A 24975-nucleotide genomic window follows, 5' to 3' on the forward strand; every position below is an offset into this window, starting at 1 on the left:
GTCCCGACACACTGAGAGAGAACTGCTCCCACACCGACCTCGGATGCATCCACCGCCAGAACAAAAGGAAGGGTAGGATCTGGCTGCCTAAGGATGGGTGCGGAGGTGAAGAGGCGCTTCAAGGTCACAAATGCAGTAAGGGCGGTGTCGGTCCATTGGAGGGTATGGGTTTTTTGACTGGTGAGAGCTGAGAGAGGAGCGGTTGTGCTGCTGCAGTTTCAGATGAACGGGCGGTAGTAGTTGGAGAATCCTAGGAAATGTTGTAGTTCCTTTACGGTGGTAGGTTTGGGCCAGTTAAGCACGGCCATGACATTGCCTTCATCCATGTTTTTTAAATGTTTGTATTTTTTTTGCCCAATTTCTTGGTATACTGTCTCATTGCTACAACTCCCGTATGGACTCGGGAGAGGCGAAGGTCGATAGCCATGCATCCTCCGAAACACAACCGAACCTAGCTACACTGCTTCTTAACACAGCACGCATCCAACCCAGAAGCACCAATGTGTCGGAGGAAACACTGTACACCTAGCAACCTGATCAGCGTGCACTGCGCCCAGCCCGCCACAGGAGTCGCTAGTGCGCGATGAGACAAGGATTTCCCTGCCGGCCAAACCCTCCCTAACCCAGACGAAGCTAGGCCAATTGTGCACCGCCCCATGGGCCTCCCGGTCGCGGCCGGCTGCGACAGAGCCTGGGCTCGAACCCAGAGTCTCTGGTGGCACAGCTAGCATGCAGTGCCTTAGACCACTGCGCCACCTGGGAGGCCCCGCCTTCATCCATGTTGACCCTTCCTGGTGTCAGCACGACCCCTGGGAAGGTTACCATAGTAACGTGAAAGGCGCTCTTCTCAGCCTTGACATAGAGGGTGGTCCTGTAGCTGTTGGAGGACCTGTTGCACATGCTGTACATGTTCTGCAAGGGAGTGAGAGTAGATCAAGATATCATCAATATACACAATGAGGAACTGGTTGATCATGTCCTGGAAAACTTCATTCGTGAAGGACTAGAAGACTGCGGGAGCATTGGTGAGACCGTAGGGCATAACCAGGTATTTGTAGTGACCCCTAGCGGTGATGAATGCCGTCTTCTACTCATCCCCACTTCAAATACGGACCGGGTTGTAAGCACTACGTAGGTCCAGTTTGGAGTAGATTGTATACTGTCCAACTTGTTCTAGTGCGGCCGGAATCAGAGGAGGAGGGAAGCGATTCTTGATGGTAAGGTCATTGAGGGGTCAGTAATCGGAGACTACCATCTTTTTTTTTCTTCAAAAAATGAAACTGGATCCAGCCAAAGACGTGGATGGACGGATGAATCCCATGTCGAGAGCCTCTTCTATATAGGTGTCCGTAGCCTCATTCTCTGGGATGGACAAGGGGTAGATCCGACCCTTAGGGGGCGATAGCCCAGGAAAGAGGTCGATCGGGCAGTCCTCCAGGCGATGAGGGGGCAGAATGGATGCCTTTTTCTTGCTGAAGACACTCAGGAACTAGGCATATACAGTTGGGATGTGGGTTGGAATGGCAGACTCTGATCCTTCTATAGAGGTGGCTCAACATGGTAGACTGAAGCAGTGCTTAAACAGATGGGAGACCATGACAGCAGTTCCCCTTGCCACCAGGAGATGGCAGGGTCATGAAGGCTTAGCCAGGGGTGACCAAAGATGATGGGTTCTTTAGGTGAAGATAACACCATTAACTGAATGACCACAGAGTGAAGGAGGCCAATCAGAAGGGTGATACTTTCGGGTCATGCTAGACACAAGACCAGTTCCGAGAGGTTGTCCACCCAGCGCATTCATTCTAAAGGGAGGATTAACAGGGATTAGCTTGACCCTTAACTGTTGTGCCAATTGATCGTCAATGAAATTTCCTGCAGCCCCCGAGTCCACTAGTCCCTCCACAAACTGAGTGAACTAATTAACAGAAAGAAGTGCTGGGATCCCAAACTGCCTTTTGGTAATGTTCAAAATATAGAGGTGCTTACCCGGGCGGAAGTGGAGGGGTTGTGGTTACACTCTCCACAATATAGGCACAGGTTTTCACGTAACCTCCGGTGTCTCTCGGCAGGCGTGAGGGGAGCGCGGCCGAGATGCATGGGTTCGGGGCTATTGGACCGTGGTGGATAAGAGAAGGGCGTGGAAGACTCGCAGGCCATGGGCGACTGTATACGTTTGCGGTCCACCAGTAGTTCGCCAATGGATATGGACATCCGGATGTATTGGTTTAGGTCCATTAAATCTCCTCTGCAGGCCAGTTTGGCCTGTAAGTCCCAATGAAGACCCCTCTAGTAGACTGTAAGGAGAGCTGGTTCACTCAATCCACAGCCGGCAGCCATGGTACGGACTCAAAGACATACTCAGTGGTGGAGCGACGGCTCGTCGCAGCTCACATAACAGTTCCCAGGTGTAATGACCTGAAACTGAATGGTCGAACACCTCCTTGAAGAGGGCGTGTAAACGTGATTCAGAGGACAGATCAGAATTTTGAGTGGCCCACAGGGCTGAGACCCAATCCAGAGCTTTGCCTGTGAGTAGGGAGATGACGAAGTCCACCCTGTCTTTGTCAGAGGTGAAGTCAGCGGGGTGATGGTCTATGTACAGGTTACACTGCATGATAAATACTTGACATTTCCCTGGGGAGCCGTCATATTTATTAGTCATGGATATGGGGGGAGATGAACGAGAGGAGGCTGTGGCACCTGATATGGGTGAAGCAGGAATGGACTGGCGAAGGAGGTCGCAGAGTTCATCGATTCGTTCCTCATGTCGGGTCAGAAGTAGCTGCAGCACCGCTGAATCCATCTGTCGTTTTTGGTGAATTATTCTGTAACGAACATGAGGGGAGACAGAGAACTGGTTTCAAGCGCAGGGCGCAGCAGGTGTTTATTGCAAAGGACCGCAAGAGGAGGCAGGTAGCTGGGTCCAGGGGCAGGCAGAAGGTCATACACAGAGGGTCCAAAAGGGCAACAGTACAGGCAGGGAAAAGGCTAGTAACGTAGTCCGGGAGATGAGGCAATAGGTAGATAACAGGAAATCTGATCTGATAGGCTAAAGTACAAGCAGGGAATAGGCAAAAGGCATCGTTAGTGAGAGCACACTTATCCAGTGTGCAAGTGGCCATCGAAGGTGAGCATTTACCCACTGAAGTCTGTTACGGTTTCTGGCAGTTTGTGCAGAAATTCTTCGCTTGAGCAAACCCATAATTTCATCAGCTGTCTGGGTGGCTGGTCTCAGATGATCCGCAGGTGAAGAAGCCGGATGTGGAGGTCCTGGGCTGCAAGTGGTCTGCGGGTGTGAGGCTGGTTGGATGTACTGCCAAATTATCTAAATGTCATTGGAGGCGGCGTATGGTAGAGAAATTAACATTAAATTATCTGGCAACAGCTCTCGTGGACATTCCTGCAGTCAGCATGTCAATTGCACGCTCCCTCAGAACTTGAGACATCTGTGGCATTGTGCTGTGTAACAAAACTGCACATTTTAGAGAAATAATCATATGGAAACATTCTGGGATCTTTTATTTCAGCTCATGAAACGTGTGACATTACATGTTGCGTTTATATATTTTTTCAGTGTATTTGCCTTCCTTGCTGTAACCCAAATCCTTGCAACACCATCAAAGTCGGCGCGCTGTTGACCTGACAACGTTGGCTGACGCAGATCGTACCTTCACTCAACTGAGTTCGGCCCTATCCGTGGTGCCAGCTGGGAAGTCTACCAAATACAATGCCACCAGAGTTTATATTCTACAAGCGCAGCTAACTGCTTTCTGAGGTCAAGTGTTAAATATATGAAAAATACAATTCCACGGCTTTAGAATATAACCAGTTACACAAAAAATCCCAGCATGCAATGCTCCACTGGCTAAAGTTTGCAATTAGTAAGCCCAGCCAAAGTCTAAATATACATTCCATTCCACATTTATTTGGGGTTGTATTCGTGTTATAATGCTCATATAATGCTCAATATATGATCATACCATTGTCACCAATCAACGCATAACACTCAAAATAAATCCAATTCAGATGCTGATCTGGTTGACAACACTAGCTAACTAAATTGGCTAGCTAACCAAACCCATTATTATGGTTATCTAGCATGCTAGCTAGCACAAAATTATTATTTCCAACAATAATAGCCGAGTTTATTTGGGGAGTTTCTCCCATTCTTCACTGCATATCCTCTCAAGCTCTGTCAGGTTGGATGGGGAGCATCACTGCACAGCTATTTTCAAGTCTCTCCAGAGATTTCAGATCGGGTTCAAGTCCGGGCTCTGGCTGGACCACTCAAGGACATTCAGAGACTTGTCCCGAAGCCACTCGTTTGTTGTCCTGTTGGAAGGTGAACTTTCGCCCCCAGTCTGGGGTCTTTGTCACTCTGAAGCAGGTTGTCATTAAGGATCTCCCTGTACTTTGCTCCGTTCATCTTTCCCTCGATCCTGACTAGTCTCCCAGTCCCTGCTGCTGAAAAATATTGCCACAGCATGATGCTACCACCCCCATGCTTCACCGTAGGGATGGTATTGGCCAGATGAGTGGTCCCTGGATTTCTCCAGATGTGACGCTTGGCATTCAGGACAAGAGTTTAATCTTGGTTTCATCAGACCAAAGAATCTTGTTTCTCATGGTCTGAGAGTCCTTTAGGTGCCTTTTGGCAAACTCCAAGCAGGCTTTCGAGTGCCTTTTACTGAGGAGTGTCTTCTGTCTGACCCCTCTACCATAAAAGCCTGATTGGTGGAGTGCTGCAGAGATGGATGTCCTTCTGGATGCTTCTTCCACCTCTACAGAGGAACTCTGGAGCTCTGTCAGTGACCATCGGGGTGTTGGTCACTTCCCTGACCAAGGCACTTCTCATCCGAATGCTCAGTTTGGCCAGGCGACCAGCTCTAGGAAGAGTCTTGGTGTTCCCAAACTTCTTCAATTTAAGAATGATGGAGGCCACTGTGTTATTGGGGACCTTCAATGCTGCAGAAATGTTTTGGTACCCTTCCCCAGATTTTTCCCTCAACACAATCCTGTCTCGGAGCTCTACAGACAATTCCTTTGACCTCATGGCTTTGCTCTGATATGTACTGTCAACAGTGGGACGTTATATAGACAGGTGTGTGCATTTCCAAATCATGTCCAATCTATTGAATTTACCACAGGTGGACTCCAATCAAGTTTTAGAAACACCTCAAGGATGATCAATGGCAACAGGATGCACCTGAGCTCAATTTCAAGTCTTATAGCAAAGGGTCTGAATACTTATGTAAATAAGGTATTTCTGTTTTTTATTTTTAATAGATTTACAAACATTTCTAAAAACCTGTTTTTGCTTTGTCATTATGGTGTATTGTGTGTAGATTGATGAGGAAAACATGTATTTAATCAATTTTAGGATAAAGCTGTAACACAACAAAATGTAGAAAAAGTGAAGGGGTCTGAATAATTTCTGAAAGCACTGTAGGTGTCGGGAGAGGGCGCATGTTCTGATAGGGAGGCATCTGATGAAAAACCAACAAAACTCTGTATGGCAAGGCTTGTTTAATGTTTTATATTAAGACAAAATCACATTACATATGCAATCTCAGGCCTGACATACAATACTGAACTAAAATAACACAAAATGAAGTTGTAAAATTTTTCATTTTGGGGAACATGATCTCAAGCCACTGTAAAAGACAATTTCAACAATGTATGTTTTTCACACAGAATATCAAAAAGAAAACTGCCATTTAATTATAATTGCAATGAAATAAATGTAATATATTATAAAAAATACTTTTGCACGTCATCCCTCAGATAAGAAATGTACAAAATATTTCCAAAGAATTAATGTAAAATAAATTGCACTGCAATGTGGTACTGTTTTTAGTTTTAATTGTCATGCTGCTAATGAAAAGAAAAACAATAATGGAATTTGAAATCCGATGCCAATCATTCATTTGACAAAAGTGGTAAACCAACAAAACAAAAAAAAATCTCCATAATATCAATATGCTATATTATGCTTTATTATATCCTATGCTATTATATTATATATTACATTGTGAACTGTGACGTGTTAGATATTCTAATGAAATGTAAGATCATGCTTTCTCATAAAGTGTTGCTCTACAGTAAATGGATGTCCTCTGATCATTTTGGTTTATAGAATATTAAAGTATATTGTGTTTCAGTTGCAACTTGACTATTAGCACACACAGTGATGAACAACCAATGTTTTGCTCCTCTTAATAACAATAAACCAAAATGTACCATTGTGAGATGTAGACAGGGATTTACATGTTGATTCAAAACAATAGCCTACATGACAAAATAGCAACACAAAAAATTTGAAGAAATGACCTAATAATAACAGCTTTGCTTATGTGTTCAGTGGTGCAATTTTAAGGGATTTCATCATCCAATTCAGATTGCTGTGGGCATGTGGGACACTGACATTATATGGAAGGATACATTCTGTTTGCAGATGCTGTTACAGCCTTCAACAGTAACAGCTAATCATTTTATGTTCATTTCAGAGGTTTTCACGACAGTCTCTCATGCTGTCTACATTCCCCTTAGCTCCCCTAATCCTCCAGTTCTTCTCTTCAGCACACACTGTGTTGTCTGTGTAATGCTACTCTGAATTAATCACAGCAATTCCCAAACCACATGATGTGAATATGAGAATCTTAACATGGGGAAAGGCTGACATAATCTTGTTGGCACTTGTAACATAAAAAACGTTTAATATTGTGGGTTATTCTGACTTACTGGGTGAAAATGGTTATCTTATGAATAAGGAAATAAAATGATTAGACATAAAACATACAACCCCACTGTACTCAAATAAACAAAACAAATAACACCTATAGAACACAGGAGGTTGGTGGCACCTTAATTGGGGAGGACAGGCTCCTGGTAATGGCTCGAGCAGAATAATTGGAATTGTATCAAATACATCAAACACATGGTGCCATGTGTTTGGTGACATTCCATTCACTCCGTTTTTGGCCATTATTATGAGCCGTCCTCCCCTCAGCAGCCTCCTGTGCTACAGAACTATACACATTGATACCAACAAAGGCATAGAAGTTCAGGCATTAGTTAAGCGTGTGTATAGTGTATCACTGCCCATGGAGCTGAAGTTAAGCCACGTTCTGTCCTTTTCCTTTTAGCATATAGCCACCATCATAAATACATCCTTATTGGCCATACAGTATTTATTTTGTTCAATATTCAGGGTACAGTCAGTGTGCCCAGAAGGAAATAGTCCAAAACTGAAAGCAGAGTGGCTGAGTCTTGAAGGCACATTGGATATTGTCATTACTATAAGTAATATGATGCTTGTTTGTACAATAAACCTTTTCATGACAATATCATAGCACTTCCCTCTCACAAGTCACAATGTTGCCAAATGTGAACCTGTCATATCATGCCAGAAACCAATTTTCCAAGAAGAGCCATCATCATATGTAGCAAGACCGGGGAAACAGATAAAGCATGCTGAATAATTTGGCCCCCCAAAAAAATTATCTGCAAGATAAAAGACACATTTGTGAGGAAATACCAGTGCTACTGTGTGGAATGGTGCAATGAAGGGATGCCATAGTTGTGTAGCATGCCATTGTATTCTACACATAATAAGGACTGCAGTGCAATCAAACCAATACATTACAATGCAATACAATCAAATGTCAGTGACCTAAACCTTAATGTGTTTTTCAATCTGTGCAGGGATATTCTTTTCTAGAGCATTTTGTCTCTAAGCAACTCACTTGGTACTCATTTGGCAGCAAAGGAACTAGAAGTGTACATTATGTGCTTGACCCATTAAATGCAGGCATAAACATCTCTACAATCAAAGCTAAAAACATTAAGACATCAACAGTAATGAAAAAAATAAATATAAAAAGTGATATTGTTTTTTAAATTTTTAATTCTCAGTCCAGGTGATGTTGTAGTTGTAATAATGGCTCTATGTGAATGACTGATATCATGTTGCCAAAACTCCTCCAACTCCTCACTCAATGTAAATACATTATAGACAAGCCAGCCAATGCACACATCTAGTCCATGGGGAAATCTTCCTATGCCCCATTTACACATTATTCATTCATCATCCTCATCATCATCATCATCAAAGAAAGCCTTGTCCTCACACAGCGAAGTGTGAAGAGCCATGGGCACACCACTGACCAGTAGCAAAATGTGAATGTCTGATTAAATGAACCATTCCTTCTTGCTCTCATCAATGGTTTCTGTGAAGGCTGGGTCATTGACAATGATGGCTGCATCGGCACAGTCCGCAGACTCCGCCCCTTTGGCCTCATTGGTGTGGTAGGAGCCCTTGTGACGGAACATATGGCGAATCAGGAACACCAGGGTGCAGAGGATGGTGAAGATGACCACAGCAATGATACCTACAAGTATAAAGGACATTATGAGGTACATGACAATGTGTCCTTTTGAAAAATCGATTCCTGGATTTGACCCTTTTCTATTTATTTTCCTTTTTTATATATTGAATACTGCATTGTTGAGGAAGAGCTTCCAATAAGCATTTCACTGTACTGTTTGCACCTGCTGTATCCTGTGCACGTGAGAAAAACACTTTGATAAGGGCTTGTAAGTAAGCATTTCACGGTATTCGGCGCATGTGACAAATAAAATGTAATTTCATTTAATTTGACCTTTAAAAACCTCAACAACCCTGTATAGTAGTGAGTTGATTACTGCCCCTATTCACCTCCGATAATTGCAGCGTTCCGATCAACTCCATCCCGGCTAACTCTTTCCTCGTTGAATGGGAATACAGCACCAGCTGAAAAAGGAAACAAAAACGGATCAACCACAAAATAACCAAACAATGCTAAAAAAAAATGTAAATGCTATGACACATTTTTTACAGAGACCGGATATGTCAATTGTAAACTGGCACACTTTGGCATCCGATTATAAAAAAAAAACAGGACAGGCGATAAATATAGCATGCAGTATATGCACAGTGTGAGTCATGGAGGGAAGTAGGCGTGGGCTGAGTTAAGAGGGGCAGTCTGCTCTTTTCATCTGGCATCTCTGTGGGCACTCTAGTCCATTTGAGTGGATTCTGCAGAATATGTGCAAATCTCTCATCACATATCACCGCCCCCAAAATACACACACACACACACACACACACACACACACACACACACACACACACACACACACACACACACACACACACACACACACACACACACACACACACACACACACACACACACACACACACACACACACACACACACACACACACACACGCACGCACATAGTGGAGCAGGGATCACAGATACTTCTTACAGGGAGCTGATCTGTTTGCCTTTGGAGCACTATGGAAGGCTCAGATCAAATGATACAAAGATTCTTCCTCTTATTCTCATGTTTTTCATCCAAAGCTCTCTTAGTAAAAGTCAGAGTATCAATAGTGTAACAATCTATAACTAGTCCCATTAGGCCTAGCTGTGGGACAATTGAAATTGTTTATATTAATCCTTACTAAAGCAGTACCACTAAAAAGATTCATCTGATTTATTGAAACCTCATATGCCTCCATAGGTTAAACATACAAATAGTCACTTAGAGTCCCTGAGGGATAGCATTTCATACAGAGCAGTGCAGGCATGAGATAGATATTGTGTTCCCAGTAATGGAGAGATTAAGAGAAGAGGGTGAGTGGCTGGGCAGCAATAGATCTCATGTGTCCGGAAAGCTCATTCCTTTGTGTCCAGAGAACACACCCAGGATCAATACACTGACCCAGTGATAACCATCCTGTAGACCTATCCACAGGAGCTAAACAGCACAGCACATGGGTTTAAATGGTTCAATAGCTGAAGAAGAAAAGTACCACTATTAAATATCATGCCTTGAAGTTTTAATTAAATGTCAAATCTCTTTGGAGGACTGAGTGGACTACTGGTGCTGCTAGTTGACCACCGACAATATATCTACTGTAAAGGACTACTTTTAAAATGCAGTATTCAAGATGATGGTATCGAGATGTAAATAAACACAACAATTCAATAGAATAGAATAAAATCCCATGATATGAATAAATGGTTCCATTGGTGGGACAATTAAAGGGGATAGATAGAAACCCAGTGATTTACTGTACCTGAGTCCAGGTGCCAGGGGTCATTGGCAGCAGCCATGGGTGAGATGGTGAGAGGAGACGCCCCGCAGTTGGACTCTACTAGAATGCCCTGGGTGGTCACTGGGGCGACGATGCCAGACCTCAGTGCTGCCTTCAGAGGGGCGATGTTGTTGAACTGAACTCTGGACAGACAGCCAACGAACCCTGGGGTGTTGTACTTCTCTATGAGGACTGGGTCAATCTGGCCAGTTTCTGATTAAAACAAAGAAAAAATAAAAACCATCACAGTACTTCTAGATTAGATAGGAGTTCTTCTTGGAGCTGCTGACTGATGCTGCCTGACCACTTAATACTAGTCTACCACCACGATGCACTACTACTCAGCACAACACCGTAAGCCTCCCCAGTTTGATTTATGTTCACTTGAACCTAGTCTCTGGTTGGTGATACTGTATTCCCTGTCCCTAGCTTCCACCAGACAGGCAACTACTGTAGAGACTCCTACTGCAGATATGTTATACTCCAGGGAAAACAGAGTATCCAATTCTTTTGCAATATGTTATTCTCCAAGGCAGATAAAGAAGAGTAATTTCACGGTTACATGTAAGAAGGATGTTTCATATGCCCCCAAGTTGAAAAGACAAACACATCCTGTTTGGAACATTAGCCAATGCATTATCTCTACTTTTCAGAAAACAAATTGCAATAACTACAGAAAAAGTATTCACCATCTTAGGCTACAGTGACAATGTTTGTTAAAAACAACATACCTTGCATGAAAAGGAAATGACAAAAAATATAAATATATTTGAAACAAAGAGTTGCAACAACAACACAAGGTCAAGGTTTACCATAAGGGTCCCCAACACCTACAGATTTACAGTGTAGTTACAGGTAGGTTGTTATTGAAAACACTATGCCACCTCAAGTTTGTCAAATACAGAAGAGTATTACCTGGTTGCCCTGTTGTCCTCCCTGAATGAAGTGGCGCTAACTCTGAGTCTGCCCCCACGGCGCAGCCCCTCTATCCAGAGGAAAAGTCCTTGTCTTATACAGTGCTACCACTGCCCACTGTATGCCTGTCTATGAGACATGCTTGTCTGTCTACCTGTATGTTCGTCTGTCTGCCAGGAACATTTAATTCTGTATCTGCCCTGCTGCCTTTCTGCCTGCTAGTAGTCTGTTTATCTTCTTGCCAATATGTCTATCAATCTCTCTGTCTGTCTTCCTGTGTGTATTACCTGTCTGTATGCCAACCTGTCTGTGTATCTGCCAGGGTGTCTATGTGCCTGAAGCCTTGGTTAGCCAGCGAGCTTTGAATGTGAATGCACCCTAAATGATTCAGCCCAGCTCCTTTCCCTTCCTTCTCTTCTCTTCCTTACAGCCAGACCAGGCAGGGAAAACATGATGATGTCATGGATCAGTGAGCTAATACATTCACAAACAGAACGAGGCTCGGAGAAAACCTGGATGTGAGTAAAGGATTACAGGATGGGGATCAGGACCGGGCTTTTGCGCTCCCTCCCTCCCTGAGGATGATGTCAGAGATGGTTGTTAATTTATTAATCGAGTGCAGCAGCAAAGCACTCTGGGAAGTTGTAAGGCTTTACCAGCCAGGCACAATGGGGCATTCTACTGTTCTCAGAATAGGATCAGTGTACTGGTGTCTGACTCCTGCTAACACGGTGCTGCTCCCTCCCTTAGCGGAAATCAAACACGCCATGCTATGCGCACATCACTTTATTCTGTTTTCTATTCTACCTTCCTCTATACTGACGAGCTGTGTGCTGCAGTGGTGTGGTTCTTGATGGCCCTATGATCCACACTTTTTTACCCTGAGTTTATCTGAGTGGTGTGGGTGTACTATAGTAGGTGTACTATATCAGTCAACAGTGGCGATTTTAGCCTGTAAATCTTGGTGGGGCACACTCCATTTTTTTTAGATGCATGACAGCAAAGCCACTACACAACGCTAAACAATACATGAATTACACTATAACAATGACAAATGGTGCCCACAAACTGTTAGGGCCTACATAAAGCTGTCCCTATACCTGGCTATCAGTGGAGCCTTATTTGGCAGAGGAACAGTTAAACCAGCCTCATTTACTTCCTTTTTATATGGCTGACTTGCTTAAACATGTGGTTTCTACTGACAATTGAGATGTACAAACTATGGCATAAGGGAACGATGAGCGGATAAGAGGAAATCCGTCATTTCGATTTAGATATTAATGAGCGAGCTAAGACAGACGATATGACTATTCAGCACTTTTGAAATGTACAACGACATAATTCAGAACAATGAGACGTTCTTACAGTACTCTCCCTGTACACCAAGTCAGAAAGGTAGGATAAATAAAGGGGGCATGTAAGCAGGCAATGAAAGCTCTTACAATATTTGATGATTACATTTCTCTAAAACAGGCCATAGGCTACATGTGTACCTCCAAGTCAGAACAGTTGGCTAAGGTATTATGGGGAAAGGGACCAAACTATTAGGGTGAGGTTACTAACAGCTTACTACACAAAATACAGAGTGTTACTTTCTTAGCTACATATCTCGCATATTACATAATTTATGCAGAAGCATACAAGACATTTTTGGCCTCTCCGTTGTTGTGCTGTGCTCACTTCAACAGGAGTCCTTCTTGTGGGCAAAATGTGTTATGAAACTTCTCTGGATTTCTGGTGCTTTCAAGACAACGGGGAACTGAAAAAAAACATGGTTGAATAATGACGTCCGTGATTTTCAGGTCGGAGCTCTCAAAAGAGTCCTAATTTCCCAATTTGGAATTTTTAGTTGGATGACCGTTCAAAGTGTATTTTCCCAGTTGGAGCTCGTTTTATTCAAAGTTCCAAGATTTCACAGTTTCCAGTTGTTTTGAATGCGGCAGAAGTCATGTTGGATTGTCAGCATGGCCAATTAATTCCCATGGTGTTACGTGTGAATGTTTATCCTTTTAAGCTTGGAAAAGAGACCCTTAAACTCAGACTTGGACCACACACCCTCTCCACCGAATAGCAGGCAGGGGAAGAAAAATAGTGATTGCTTTGCAACGCTTGCAGTTAGCAACTGATTCCTTCCAAACCACTCATTGTTGAATTTGCGATCTCCAACTTGTTGTGTAATGTTTATGTCCAATGGCCGATGATCACAGATACGTTTTATCTATCATTTCTCTTCATATGACAAAGACTGAAAATTGTTTGCCAGTAGATTGTCGACATAATTCATGAAGATGACTGCTTGTCTGGCTTGCTAGCTAGGATTTTGAAAGTATGTTGTTGACATGATCAGTCCAATCAAAGCTACGGTAGATATAACGTGATTTGACATCATTTTATCTGTGGCCAATAACCTTGAGCCTTCTTGAATGGGCACTTCTAATGTAAATCTATGGCAGCACCCAAGGGGGGCTTGAACGTAGTGTCCCCATGAGTGACAGAACACTGAGCCAATCACGGCAGAACTAGAGAAGATTACCAACCCCTACGCTCTATATTTTCCGCTGGCTGCCCCTCCACCACAGAAAACACTGAGCTAGGCTGAAACACCTGCATTTTGGAGCTGCCTTACTCAAGATAGCAAAAAAGAGACAATGTTCTTATGCAGCTTTTTCTTTTTCTTTTTTTACATTGTTTTCAAACTGATATGTGACACGTATTTATGCCAAAATAACATGCAAAACAGGCACTGCCCTACTTGCCCTGAATGATGGGTCACCACTGTCAGTCAGACAAAGACAAAGGAAAGGCCTAGACAAGGCCTATTGTAACATTGCTCAATATGGGCACTCAGATGGATGTACATGTCTTTGTATCAACAAAGCAAGATTTTTCGGTCAAGGCAACATCACCATTACCAGATATATTAATGCCCTCTTTACATATATTAATACACCTGGACTAAACAAGATCAATCACTCAGTCATGGATGGGCAACAAAAAATCTGGTTTTGTGTTTTTTCAGAAACACACAGAACCAAAGTCCTGATTTAATCACTCTTGGACAAATTCAAAGAGATAAATGCAAGTAACTCTGACTTCCGTGTAAATAATAAATTGATTCCACGCATGATACACAGCATTCCTTATATTTACACTCCAGTAGGAATACATGGATTATATCTACACTTACCAAAGACTTTCCCCAGGAATATAGTTTTAACCAGGTTGAACTTGGTGTCAGAGCCAGCAGGCAGAGTGTAGCTGACTGGGGGGTAATGGTCCAACTGGAAAAGAACATCACGATATGGTCATCAATCATGTTATATTACAGTCAGTTATAAACCCAACAGACGGCTTTTTTTATTTTTGTTAATTACTACCACCTAGTGGTGTATTTTAAACAGCATATGCCTGGAAATCCTAACTGATGCCAGTGTATCATGCATTATCGAAATCCGATAAACAAACAGAAATAAACTGTGCTAAAAAGCATAATGCACTATAAACCACTTCCACAGGAAAGGTGGGTCTGGTGTGTTGCAAAAAGCCTAATGCAGTCTGAGAGGACACAGAACAAATATGTATTTGGGATTTAATGGTATCAGCAAATCCCTCTCACCGAGAAGGGTGTCCTCCCTTCCTGATAGCAGAGCACTAGTGTTCTACCTTTGAACTGCTTTATGAAAAGTGCTATATCTATAGTCTGTGTAGCTGTAACATAACAAAATGTGGAAAAAGTCAAGGGGTCTGAATACTTTCCGAATGCACTGTAGGAGAGGTGCATGCCAGCAGATGAGGAAATTTGGCCAGGATGGAATAAATTATATAGGAAAACCAAAGAAAAGAGCAAAAGTAAAGTAGGGGTGAAAAAAGCACTACACTCTTAGAAAAAAAACTTGCTATTTAGAACCTAAAGGGGTACTTTGGCTAGCCCCATAGGATAACCCTTTGAATAACCCCCTATGGTTCCAAGTACAACCTTTTTGGGATCCGTGTTGGACCCTTAGCACCCCCAGGGGTACGCGCAATGCTGTCGGGGGTACGCCAACTAAAAATGTGATTCATATTTTTAAAAGTCTAATTTAGTCTGAGAGTGGTCTCTCACTGAGAGTGGTCCCAGCCTGGGACTCAAGTGGAGCATTAGAGTCCTACCTTTCAACTGCTTGATGAAAATGAAAATGTTCTACATCATTGTTAAGATTTTTACCTGCAGCCTAAAGTAGTCTGAAGGGGGAAAATACATTTCAGGACATTGGCAAATCCCACTGTGTGATAGATCACCCTTTGTGGTAGTGGAACACTAGGGTCATCCTGGAGCTGCAGCTGAAAAGTGCTCCATAGATAGATAAAGCAACGTCCTCATTATTATCACCTGCAGCCGTATGTTCCTCTCCTGCCTGGAGATGTTGATGTGGTGGGGCTGCCCGTTGGCCATGTTGCGCTGGTCCAGGTCGATGGTGAACGGCTCCCTCAGGCCTCCCAGGCTGTAGCGGATCTGAAGTGTTCCTGACAGAGGGAGATGGAATGCCCAGTCAGTCCCAATGTGTCTTAATCATATTCATATAGTTGTCCACCCATTATCTCACAGGCTTTGAAACATGGTTAGAGTATCAAACTCAAGTGGCAATTGTATTTTAAATTACGCTCTACATTGCTAAAATACTAAATTGACCATCACTTTCTCTTTCTGCTGTTTCAGTTATTCATGCATCTGCCTCGAACAATGCCCAACCTGTGTGTTGCACCATTTAATTAGCTATTGAGCTAATTCCCTGTACATTCTGCGGTTCTTTGCTGGCTAAACCATTAACTTCACCGTCCAAGCCTTTCAAACCCTTTAAACGGATGGCCAGTATTGCTCTCACATTCTCTCAAGCATTTTAAACCCTTTGAGCAGTTGCCCTCTCACCATTGTGTCTGAGCACCACAGCCAGGTAGTCCTGGGTCCTGGAGCTGATGTAGACCAGGATGCTGGGGGTGTTGGAGGTGCTGAAGCTGAACACCAGCTCCTCCTGTGTAAGGTTGCCCTCCGTGGGCAGCAGGGGAGACAGGCTCTTCACATCCCTGATGGCTGGAAGGCCCCCCTCGGGAAGGAAGTCGTAACGAACTAGTGTTCCACTCTCGAAGTAGCCACCCACGTCTGATACACACATTAGACACAAGGCAGCAATACAAAACATCAGCAGACATTTTAGAAATTGACAAGCGAATTGATATTAGCCACCTAAAAGCAAAGGGTAAAGTTAGAGTTGTAACATTGTGAAGTTGAAATAAAACGAAAACATTTAGTTACCATTCTCTCACATGGCTGTGACTATATTTTACCTTCAGTGCAGAAGGGCCCGTCATACGCTGTCAAGGTGCAGTCACATGAGTAACCGTTGTATTTCTCCATGCACTGGCCACCGTTTCTGCAGTGCTGCCCATAGCTGGTGCAGTGGCCAGAGCAGCCAGGCTTCACCCCCGGGGTGACCTTCGCCCTCTCCTCCAGGTCAAGGGTCACACCGTTCATCTTCAGGGCACGGATACATCCTAGGAAGCCCCTCTGGCCACCCGATGCACCTGAAGGATAACGTTTATGACATAAAGTCTCATTAGACATTTTGGTTTACAACAACTTTGATACCAAGTACACTTCAGATAAAAAAATTGTAAACTCAAGTTTTTTAAAACTTGTTAGTTGTTGACTTGACATCCTAATAGCTTTTGACATTGTTTCTGTGTGTAAACTGTGTGGGCCTGTATAAGTCGGGTCCAAACACCATGAGCTGAGCACCAGTTGTCTTACAAACATAGACATATAAACCTGATCATCATTACCCTATGTGGTGGGAGGCAGGAAGGAAGGATGTCTTACCGACATAGAGTTGGCTGTAAAGCTCCAGGCGAGTGTGACCCTGTGGGGGTGCAGGGCGAACCTCCTTGAACTGCCCATCCAGCTGCAGCACAGCCTCCTTCACGTTGCGCTCAGCCACCACCCTGTGCCACTGGTCATCATTAAGAGGAGTGGATGACCTCACACTCAGCTCCACCAGACCGTTGCCCACATCAAAGGAAAAGTACACCACCGTGGCAGCTGGGCAGGAGAGGAAAGAGCGGAAGGCATCAGATACGGTTTTGGGTGAGTCTGATAAACAGGCTTTAGATATTCAGAAGTGGAAAGGTTTAGTCTCTGCCTTATGAGCCAGTGGGGACAAAGGGGATACGTACGCTTTGGGTGAGAAACAGCTGAATTATGAGGTGGAAATCTGTCAAGGAGGTCGTTTATGAAGCAAAGATTAAGCTGGAGCCTAACAGGAGATATGAGAGACCTTGGTCTGTTTGGGAGTGGTTAAAAAGTTAACAAGCATTTTTAGGGAAACTGAACTTTCACTTCAAGGTTATTATAGTTTTGTGTTTTTATATTAGTTTTTATTTCTATTAGTTTTAAGATTTTTATTTGATTTTCAGTTTAGTTTCAGTAAGTTTTCAGATCTACTTGCTAGTTTTTATTTAGTTTAAGTTTTTGAAAAATGTATATTTCATGTTTATATTACCAATATGGAAAAAAAAATATTTCAATATATTTAATATCACGTAAAATATATTACAAATACATATAGATACATTTGCATGTAATGCCTGACAATACTCCAGAAATGCATGGCTATGACATCTAGTCTACACAGGGTGACCAAAGTGGTTCCTAATTTTTATTTTTGACCCCTTTTCCGTGATATCCAAAGGTCAAGAGCCATGTGTCGCCCGAAACACGAAGCCAGCCGCCCCAATGTTTCAGAGGAAACACCATCCAGTTGGCACCCAGAGTCAGCTTGCAGGCACATGGCCCACCACCATGTATTTATGTTCTGGTTCCCAAGAAAGCTAAGGTAACTGAACTAAATTACTATCGCCCGTAGCACTCACTTCAGTCATCATGAAGTGCTTTGAGAGACTAGTCAAGGATCATATCACCTCCACCTTACCTGATACCCTAGACCACACCAATCGGTCCACATATGATGCAATCGCCATCACACTGCACACCGCCCTATCCCATCTGGACAATAGAAATACCTATATAAGAATACTGTTCATTGACTCCAGCTCAGCATTCAACACCATAGTACCCTCCGAACTCATCATTAACCTTGAGACCCTGGGTCTCGACCCCACCCTGTGCAACTGGGTCCTGGACTTCCTGACGGGCCTCCCCAGGTGGTGAAGGTAGGAAACAACATCTCCACTCCGCTGATTCTTAACACTGGGGCCCCACAAGGGTGCATGCTCAGCCCCCTCCTGCACTCCCTGTTCACCCATGACTGCGTGGCCATGCACGCCTCCAACTCAATCATCAAATTTGCAGACGACACTACAGTGGTAGGCTTGATTACCAACAATGACGAGACAGCCTACAGGGAGGAGGTGAGGGCCCTCGGAGTGTGGTGTCAGGAAAATAACCTCTCACTCAATGTCAGCAAAACAAAAGAGATGATCATGGACTTCAAGAAACAGCAAAGGGAGCACCCCCTTATCCACATTGATGGGACAGCAGTGGAGAAGCTGGAAAGATTTAAGTTCCTCTGTGTTCATATCACAGACAAACTGAAATGGTCCACGCACACAGACAGTGTGGTGAAGAAGGCGCAACAGTGCCTCATCAACCACAGGAGGCTGAAATAATGTGGCTTGTCACCAAAAACACTCACTAGCTTTTACAGGTGCACAATTGAGAGCATCCTGTCGGGCTGTATCACCGCCTGGTACGGCAACTGCACCGCCCACAACCGCAGAGCTCTCCAGAGGGTGGTGCGATTTGCACAACGCATCACCGGGGGCAAACTATCTGCCCTCCAGGACACCTACAACACCCGATGTCACAGGCAGGCAAAAAAGATCATCAAGGACAATAACCACCCGAGCCACTACCTGTTCACCCCACTTCGATCCAGAAGGGGAGGTCAGTACAGATGCATCAAAGCTGGGACAGAGAGATTGAAAAACAGCTTCTATCTCACGGCCAACAGATTGTTCAACAGCCACCACTTGCACAGAAAGGTAGCTGCCTACCTACAGACCTGATATGATTGACCACTTTAATAAATGGAACACTAGTCACTTTAATAATGCCTCTTTAAGAATGTTTACATATCTCGCATTACTTATTTCATACAGCTGAAGTCAGAAGTTTTTCACAATTCCTGACATTTAATCTTTGTAAAAATTCCCTGTCTTAGGTCAGTTAGGATCACCACTTTATTTTAAGAATGTGAAATGTCAGAATAATAGTAGAGAGAATGATTTATTTCAGCTTTTATTTATTTTATCACATTCCCAGTGGGTCAGAAATGTACAAATAGTAAATTGCTATTTGGTAACATTGCCTTTAAATGGTTTAACTTTGTTCAAACGTTTCGGGTAGCCTTCCACAAGCTTCCCATAATAAGTAAGAATTTTGTCCCATTCCTCCTGACAGAGCTGGTATAACTGAGTCAGGTTTGTAGGCCTCCTTGCTCGCACACGCTTTTTCCGTTCTACCCACAAATTTTCTATGGGATTGAGGTCAGGGCTTTGTGATGGCCACTCCAATACCTTGACTTTGTTGTCCTTAAGCCATTTTGCCACAACTTTGGAAGTATGCTTGGGTTCAATGTCCATTTGGAAGACCCATTTGCGACCAAGCTTTAACTTCCTGACTGATGTCTTGAGATTTTGCTTCAATATATCCACATAATTCTCCTTCTCATGATGCCATCTAGTTTGTGAAGTGCACCAGTCCCTCCTGCAGCAAAGCACCCCAACAACATGATGCTGCCACACACGTGCTTCACGGTTGGGATGCTGTTCTTCGGCTTGCAAGCCTCCCCTTTTCCTCCAAACACAACGATGGTCATTATGGCCAAACAGTTTCATCAGACCAGAGGACATTTCTCCAAAAGTTCGATCTTTGTCCCCATGTACAGTTCCAAACCGTAGTCTGGATTTTTTATGGTGGTTTTGGAGCGGTGGCTTCTTCCTTGCTGAGCAGCCTTTCAAGTTATGTCGATACAGGAGTAATTTTACTGTGGATATAGATACTTTTGTAACTGTGTCCTCCAGCATCTTCACAAGGTCCTTTGCTGTTGTTCTGGGATTGATTTCCACTTTTTGCACCAAAGTACGTTCATCTCTAGGAGACAGACCGCGTCTTCTTCCTGAGCGGTATGACGGCATCATGGTCCCATGGTGTTTATACTTGCGTACAATTCTTTTTTCACCTGTCCTCATTATTGTCTCCAGCCCCTCCAGGTGTCGCTTGTTTTCCCCAGTGCATTTATCCCTGTGTTTCCTGTCTCTCTGTGCCAGTTTGTCTTGTATGTTTCCAAGTCTACCAGCGGTTTTCCCGTTCTCCTTCTGTTTGCATTCTCCTTTTTCCTAGTCCTCCCAGTTTTGAACCTTGCCTGTTTCTCGACTTTGTACCCGCCTGCCTGACCATTCTGCCTGCCTTGAACACGAGCTTGTCTGCCATTCAGTATCTCCTGGACTCTGATCTGGTTTTGACCTTTTTGCCTGTCCACAACCATTCTCTTGCCTACCCCTTTGGATTAATAAACATTGTAAGACTCCAACGATCTGCCTCCTGTGTCTGCATCTGGGTCTCGCCTTGTGCCTTGATAGTACGAACTGGCCATGACAGACCTAGCAGACTTGGACCAGCTCTGTCACGCTGTCTCCCTGCAGGGAGTCACCATTAGGAGACATGAGGAGTTGGTACAGGTCCTTTTGGAAGGGCTCATTTCCTTGACGGAATGCCATGACCATGGGTTAAAGGCTATTATGAAGCAAAGCAGGTAGTTAGCTCAGAGGTTGCCTGCCACCCCTGAAAAACCCCAGTCACACAGTAATTTTCCCCTATCTGTGGTGAGATTGTACAGCCTATCCCGGCTCCCCAAGAACCCCGCTTACCACCTCCGGAGCGAAATTCGGGGAATCCTGGTACCTGCTGGGGTTTTCTTTCTCAGTGCTTGCTTATTTTTGAGCTACAGCCATCTCTGTTTCCTTCAGACAGATCCAAGATGGTGTATATCATTACGCTTATGTCGGGAAGGGGGCTCTCCTGGGCTACGGCAGTTTGGGAGCAACAATCTGCCATTTGTGGTTATCTTGAGAAATTCATGGCAGAAGTGAGAAAGGTATTTGAATCTCCGGTTTCTGGGAGAAAGGCGGCCAGTAAACTGCTCGTCTTACATCAAAACTCCCGTAGTGTGGCAGACTATGCAGTGGACTTTTGCACGTTGGCCGCTGAGAGTGCCTGGAATCCGGAGTCTCTTTTCGATACTCTTCTGCACGGATTAACTGAGGAGGTTAAGGATGAGCTAGCTTCTAGGGAACTGCCTGTGGACCTCGACTCCCTTATCGCCTTTACCTAAGGGAACACAAGAGTGAGAGGAGGTCTGGTCTCGGGCACACTCTTGCACCCGATATGGCGCGTTCTATGGAATCCGGAAGTTTCCGAAGGCAGCTCTTTCGGGAGGAGTCGAAGCCACCCGAGCTCTCTCGTGAATCTACGACGGGTGAGTTGGATACCCCTGAGCCTATGCAGTTGGGAAGAACTAGGCTATCAGTTTGGGAGCGCTCACGGAGGATGAATAATAACTGTTGTCTGTATTGTGGAGGGGCAAGACATTTTATAGCTTACCTGCCCTATTAGGAAACCCCTGTCTCTAGTGGGTACCAGTACTATGGTGAGTCAGACTGGGAGTTCCCTAATTCACCCATACTTCCCTTTTTGCTCTTGTGCTGTGGGGAGACCAATCTAAGTCTCTCCGAGTGCTCATTGACTCTGGGGCTGATGGAAATCTTATGGATGCCACGATAGCTTCGGAGCTTGGTATTCTCACTCAGCCTCTCTCTGTGCCCATGGATGCTAGGGCAATGGACGGCCGCTCTATAGGGGAAGTCACCCAAGTACTGTGCCCGTTCAATTACGGGTTTCTGGTAACCACAGTGAGAAAATGCAGTTCTTCCTTATTACATCTCCCCATGTTCCGGTTGTTTTGGGATTTTCCTGGCTTCAAAAACACAATCGATGATTGACTGGATCACAAGCGCCATCCTAGGTTGGAGCCCATTTTGCCATTCCCACTACCTTTAAGCAGCATTGCCTTCCCCTAGTTGTCTTCCTCAGGATGTTATCAAGACTGTGGATGTCTCTGCTATCCCCACAGAATGCCATGACCTCCTGGAAGTGTTCAGTAAGGCACGTGCTACTTCCCTTTCCCTGCACTGTCCTTATGATTGTGCTATTGATCTTCTCCCAGGCACTCCACCACCTCGGGGTCGATTTTGTATTCTCGGTCTGGACCAGAGTCTCCTCCTATGGAGGAGTACATAGAGGAGTCTCTGGCCACTGGGGCTGTCCGTCTGTATCTCCTGCCGGCGCAGGGTTTTCTTTGTGGAGAAGAAGGACAAGACCCTGAGCGAGCATTGACTATTGGGGACTTAATGACATTACTGTCAAGAATCGTGAGCCCCTACCTTTCCTCGGCGTTTGAACCTCTCCAGGGGGCTACCATATTTTCCAAGTTGGACCTTCGAAATGCCTACCACCTGGTTTGGATACGCAAGGGGGATGAGTAAAAGACAGCTTTCAACACAGCCAGTGGACATTATGAGTACCAGGACAAGGCATTTGGACTCACCAACACCCCTGCTGTTTTCCAGGCTTTGGTCAATGATGTGCTTCGGGACATGCTAAACCGGTTTGTGTTCGTGTACCTTTACAACATCCAGTTTTTTTCCCGATCTGCACAAGAACATGTTCTTCATGTCAGACAGGTCCTTCAGCGCCTCCTGGAGAACCAACTGTTCGTGAAAGCCGAGAAGTGTGAGTTCCACCACTCTACCATCACCTTTCTGGGATATGTCATTGTTGAGGGCAATGTTCAGATGGATCCTGGAAAGGTGAAAGCAGTGGTGGATTGGCCTCAACCAACATCCAGGGTGCAGTTGCAACGGTTTCTTGGTTTTGCAAACTTCTACTGACGTTTCATTCAGAACTACAGCACCCTGGTGGCCCCCCTCTCGGCACCTCTCCCAAGGTACCGTTCAAATGGTCTCCAGCTGTCGACAAAGCCTTTGTGGACCTGAAGCATTGGTTCACAACTGCACCCATCCGGACCCCTCGCATCAATTTGTGGTGGAAGTGGATGCTTCAGATGTTGGAGTGGGGGCCATCCTGTCCCAGCGATCTGCCCAGGACCAGAAGCTTCATCCATGTGCCTTCCTGTCCCATCGTCTCAATCCTGCTGAAAGGAACTACAATGTTGGCAACCGAGAACTCCTGGCTGTGAAGATGGCATTAGAAGAGTGGAGGCACTGGCTGAAAGGAGCAGAACAGCCATTCCTGGTCTGGACCGACCATACAAACCTGGAAAATCTCCGTACAACCAAGCGCCTCACCTCCAGGCAGGCCCGGTGGGCCTTCCTGTTTAACACATTTAACTTCACCATCTCCTACCACCCAGGGTCAGAGAATGTGAAGCCTAACGCCCTCTCCCGCCTATACAGTTCCTCTGCCACACCCTCGACCTCTGAAACCATTCTCCCTACCTCATGCCTTGTGGCCACTGTGGATTGGGGTATTGAGAACCTGGTCTGTGAGGCACAACACTCCCAGCCTGGATGTGAAGGAGGCCCGGCTAACCGGCTGTTTGTCCCTAATCCAGTCCGGTCCCGGATCCTGGAATGAGCTCATTCCTCCAGGCTGTCCGGTCATCCAGGGTCCGGTTGTACACTAGCCTTCCTTTGACAACGTTTCTGGTGGCCCACAATGGTCCCTGACGTCTCTTCCTTCGTCACCGCATGCACTGTGTGTGCTCAAAACAAGACTCCACGGCAAGCTCATTCTGACCTCCTGCAGCCACTACCGGTTTCTCATCGTCCCTGGTCTTATATCTCTGGACTTTGTCACTGGGCCCCCTCCGTCTGATGGCAACACTGTCATTCTGACGGTAGTCGACCGGTTCTCCAAGGCTGCCCATTTCATTCCTCTCCCCAAACTACCTTCTGCCAAGGAGACAGCCCCGCTTATTGTGCAGCATGTCTTCCAGATCCATGGACTCCCGGTAGACATGGTCTCCAATTGGGGTTCTCGTCTCAGTTCTGGAAGGCATTCTGCACCCTTATAGGGTCGTTGGCCAGCCTGCCAAACTAACAGTCAGTCGGAGCGAGCAAACCAAGACCTGGAGACCACCTTAAGGTGCCTGGTCTCAACCAACCCCACTACCTGGAGCTGTCAACTAGTCTGGGTGGAGTAGGCCCAGAAAACTCTTCCTAGTTCTGCCATGGGACTCCCCCCCTTCGAGTGCTCCATGGGGTATCAGCCTCCACTCTTCCGTGAACAAGAGCAGGAGGTCAGCGTACCCTCGGCCCAGATGTTTGTCCGCCGCTGTTGACATACCTGGAAGAGCCAGGGCGGCTATTCTCAAGACCAACTCCAGGTGTCGTCAATGAGCGGACCGTCGTCGGACCCCAGCTCCCCGCTACCGCATTGGGCAGAGGGTATGGCTGTCCACACAGCCCCCTGCCCCTTCGGATAGAGTCCCACAAACTGTCCCCTTGTTTCATTGGTCCTTTTCCCATCTCCAGAGTCATAAGTTCCACTGCTGTCCATCTTGTGTTACCCCGTACCCTCCATATTCACCCTACCTTCCATGTGTCTAAGATTAAGCCTGTGTCTCACTGTTCTTTGTCTTCTGTCCCCAGGCCCACCCCCCCTCCCCGTGTCATTGATGGACCTCCGGCCTACACGGTAAAACGTCTCCTGGGTGTTCGACCACGGGACAGAGATTTCCAGTACCTGGTTGACTGGAAGGGTTAAGGCCCGGAGGAGAGGTGCTGGTTTCCCGCTAGAGACAGCCCTCATCACCGACTTCCACAGCCGACGCCCTAGTCAACCA

General features: G+C 45.2%; 1 protein-coding gene across 1 annotated transcript in view; it reads right to left on the minus strand.

The window, feature by feature from the left end:
* Positions 1–5509: 5509 nt before the first annotated feature.
* LOC110508678 (contactin-associated protein-like 2) overlaps positions 5510–24975 on the minus strand; it is a 69245-nt gene continuing 49779 nt past the window's right edge. Inside the window, exons 18-25 of the mRNA XM_021589388.2 lie at positions 16914–17132; positions 16382–16618; positions 15966–16196; positions 15429–15562; positions 14247–14340; positions 10127–10357; positions 8717–8791; positions 5510–8390 (exon numbers count right to left, since the gene is read on the minus strand). Coding sequence (XP_021445063.1) covers positions 8191–8390; positions 8717–8791; positions 10127–10357; positions 14247–14340; positions 15429–15562; positions 15966–16196; positions 16382–16618; positions 16914–17132 — 1421 coding nt within the window. The 3' untranslated portion in view covers positions 5510–8190. The remainder of the gene's footprint in view (positions 8391–8716; positions 8792–10126; positions 10358–14246; positions 14341–15428; positions 15563–15965; positions 16197–16381; positions 16619–16913; positions 17133–24975) is intronic.

Source organism: Oncorhynchus mykiss, chromosome 28 (genome assembly GCF_013265735.2).
Source record: "Oncorhynchus mykiss isolate Arlee chromosome 28, USDA_OmykA_1.1, whole genome shotgun sequence".
In the NCBI taxonomy this organism is placed as follows: Eukaryota; Metazoa; Chordata; class Actinopteri; order Salmoniformes; family Salmonidae; genus Oncorhynchus; species Oncorhynchus mykiss.